The sequence below is a fragment of the Curcuma longa genome, chromosome 14 (genome assembly GCF_044706935.1).
Source record: "Curcuma longa cultivar G26 ecotype Majalengka, Jawa Barat chromosome 14, ITB_CL_G26_1.1, whole genome shotgun sequence".
In the NCBI taxonomy this organism is placed as follows: Eukaryota; Viridiplantae; Streptophyta; class Magnoliopsida; order Zingiberales; family Zingiberaceae; genus Curcuma; species Curcuma longa.
Genome location: NC_133874.1, coordinates 2,775,496 through 2,778,326, shown reverse-complemented (window position 1 = coordinate 2,778,326; position 2,831 = coordinate 2,775,496). Strand labels below are relative to the sequence as shown.

Below are 2,831 nucleotides of genomic sequence, written 5' to 3'. Positions count from 1 at the left end.
TAATTTTTTATATAAAATTACCAAAGTAGGTTCAAGTTGCTATTTTAATAATTATGGTTGCCATTTTTATTAGCCCGTTGCATCCCGCCGGCCGGGGTGCTCACTGAGCGCACGCATTTGTATTCGTATGCATTTGCAGTAAAATAAAATAAAATAAAATAAAATAAAATGGTATCGGCCAAATGTAACGCCAACAATAAAGAATTGGGATCGTGATTGGAATGAGAAGATGAGATCGTGATTAGAATCCTAACATCCCTTTACCCATATAAATAACTGCTATTTAAAACCACAACCTCACAATTCTACCAGACTCACATTGGACAATGGCCTCCTTTCTCCTTCTCTCTCTAATCAACGCCATTTTCCTCGCTGCCACTTTTTCGACCGCCTCGCCGCCGCCCCAAATCCGGATCAACGTCTGGCCTAAACCCACCTCCGTCTCCTGGGCCGGTGCTGCCCCGATCGCCGTCGCTCTGTCCCCCTCCTTCCGCATCCCCAACCCTTACCCGGATAACCCCTACCTCCGCGCCGCCACCGCCCGCTACACTCGCCTCCTCCACACCGAGCGCCATTACCCCCTCCGCCCCCCGCCCCTGAATCTCTCCTCCAACGTTCCCCCTCTCGCTTCCCTCGCCATCACCGTCTCCGAGCCCTCCGCCCCCCTCGTCCACGCCGTAGATGAGTCCTACAGACTATCCATCTCCGCCGACAATTCCTCCTCCTTCGCCGAGCTCGTCGCTGCCACCACCTGGGGCGCGATTCGCGGCCTCGAGACCCTGTCCCAACTCGCCTGGGGCGACCCGCCGGCCATCCCCGCCGGGATCCGGATCGAAGACCGCCCCCTGTTTCCCCACCGTGGTCTCCTCCTCGACACCTCCCGCAATTACTACCCCGTCCGCGATATCCTCCGCACCATTCGCGCCATGAGTCACAATAAGCTCAATGTCTTCCACTGGCACATCACGGACTCACACTCCTTCCCCATCCTCCTGCCCTCCGTGCCGGAGCTTGCGCTCCGCGGCTCCTACGGCCCTTCCATGCGCTACTCTCCTGAAGACGTCCGCCGCGTCGTGCGATACGCCATGCGCCGCGGCGTTCGCGTCGTCCCTGAGATCGACGCCCCTGGTAAGCTATTTATCTTGCCACCGTTACCTGTTCGTTAATTTGCCTCACTCGAGACGGCTACGGCTAGGTCCTCATTTTCGTTCTTTGATCATCTATAGGACACACGGGGTCGTGGGCAGAGGCTTATCCAGAGATCGTCACGTGCGAGAACAGGTTCTGGGCGCCGCCCGATGGCCCGGCGCTCGCGGCGGAGCCTGGCACAGGGCAGCTCAATCCTCTCGAGCCGAAGACCTATGACGTCGTCCGCAGCGTGCTTCGCGACGTGGCCGCCCTGTTCCCGGAGTCGTTTCTCCACGCCGGCGCGGACGAAGTGAACACAGCGTGCTGGGAGCAGGACCCAGTAATCAAGCAATTCCTGAACGCAGGCGGTACCCATGGCCAGATCCTGGAGACGTTTGTCAACTCCACACGCCCCTTCATAGTGTCCACGCTCAACCGCACCGTTGTGTACTGGGAGGACATCCTCCTGGGCTCCGTCGTCAAGCTGGGCTCCGCGTCGATGCTTCCGCCGGAGACCACCGTCCTCCAGACCTGGAACAACGGGCCCAACAACACGAAGGTGCTCACGGCAGCAGGGTATCGGGTGATCGTGTCGTCGTGGAACTTCTACTACCTGGACTGCGGCTTCGGGGGATGGTCAGGCAACGATAGCCGGTACGATCGGCAGATTGCAGACGAGCCGGGTCAGCCGTTCAACTACGCTGGCGGCGACGGGGGTTCATGGTGTGCGCCCTTCAAGTCGTGGCAGCGGGTCTACGACTACGACATCACGTACGGGCTTAGCGCGGCGGAGGCGGCGCTGGTGCTTGGGGGCGAGGTGGCCCTGTGGTCGGAACAGGCGGACGGATCGGTGGTGGACGGACGACTGTGGCCGAGGACGGCGGCGGCGGCGGAGGTGCTGTGGTCGGGGAACCGGGATGGGGCAGGGAGGAAGCGGTACGCAGAGGCGACGGACCGGCTGGCGGAGTGGCGGCAGCGGATGGTGGAGAGAGGAATTGCGGCAGAACCCATCCAGCCCTTGTGGTGCATCAGGAATCCAACGATGTGTAACATGGTTCAGTAATGAACATGAGTGTCACACCACATACACATGATCAGGACCTTGTTACCATTCTGTTATTCATCAATCAATATCGCCATTTGTGCTTGTTTGTATTTATTTGTTACCATCAAAATACTTTAGGCATTCACCCATAGCACACTTCAAATTTCATAATATTCTGGTCGCGTATTCTGATTTTATATTCACCAAAGCATGTACTTTTCCAAACTCAGATGCTAAAATACTCTCCATGACCCCTCTCCTTGCATGTACATTTTAGATGTGTTTAAGTTCTGTAGAAATTTAGCAGGACACATAAAGTTGAAGAGTTCACCACTCAACGAGGTTAAGTGTTAATCATAACATGGTGCAACCAAAGAAACATGCCCGATGGAGATTGGAGGTGCAATGAAGATCAGAGAAGATTGCATAAGGTAATTGAGAGATTGTAGGATGAGAAGTACTAAGGTGATATATATTGGAGCAACTCATGAAGCATGACTTGGCATGATCAAGTTGGTTGGGTCCGATGAATATTACAGAAGGATGATACGAGAGAGATCCAAGAGATTGCAAGATGAAAAGCATTGACACAACTTTATAGATTAAATGTAAAAGATGACATATGTAGATGAGATATTATAGATGGCATATGGTGATG

At 54.4% G+C, this 2,831-nt stretch overlaps 1 protein-coding gene across 1 annotated transcript; it reads left to right on the top strand.

Annotated features, from left to right (window-relative positions):
• Positions 1-326: 326 nt before the first annotated feature.
• On the top strand, positions 327-2,285 carry LOC141845528 (beta-hexosaminidase 2). Its single transcript, XM_074733588.1, has 2 exons — positions 327-1,128; positions 1,227-2,285. Exons 1-2 carry the CDS (start codon positions 327-329, stop codon positions 2,189-2,191), a joined length of 1,767 nt encoding a protein of 588 aa, XP_074589689.1. The 3' UTR covers positions 2,192-2,285.
• Positions 2,286-2,831: the final 546 nt, after the last annotated feature.

What these genes read in the sequence shown, in the direction of transcription:
- LOC141845528 (XM_074733588.1), top strand. Translation starts at nt 327, where the DNA reads ATGGCCTCCTTTCTCCTTCTCTCTCTAATCAACGCCATTTTCCTCGCT. An exon ending in CCCTGAGATCGACGCCCCTG is followed by an intron (nt 1,129 to 1,226) that starts GTAAGCTATTTA and finishes GATCATCTATAG; the next exon opens with GACACACGGGGTCGTGGGCA.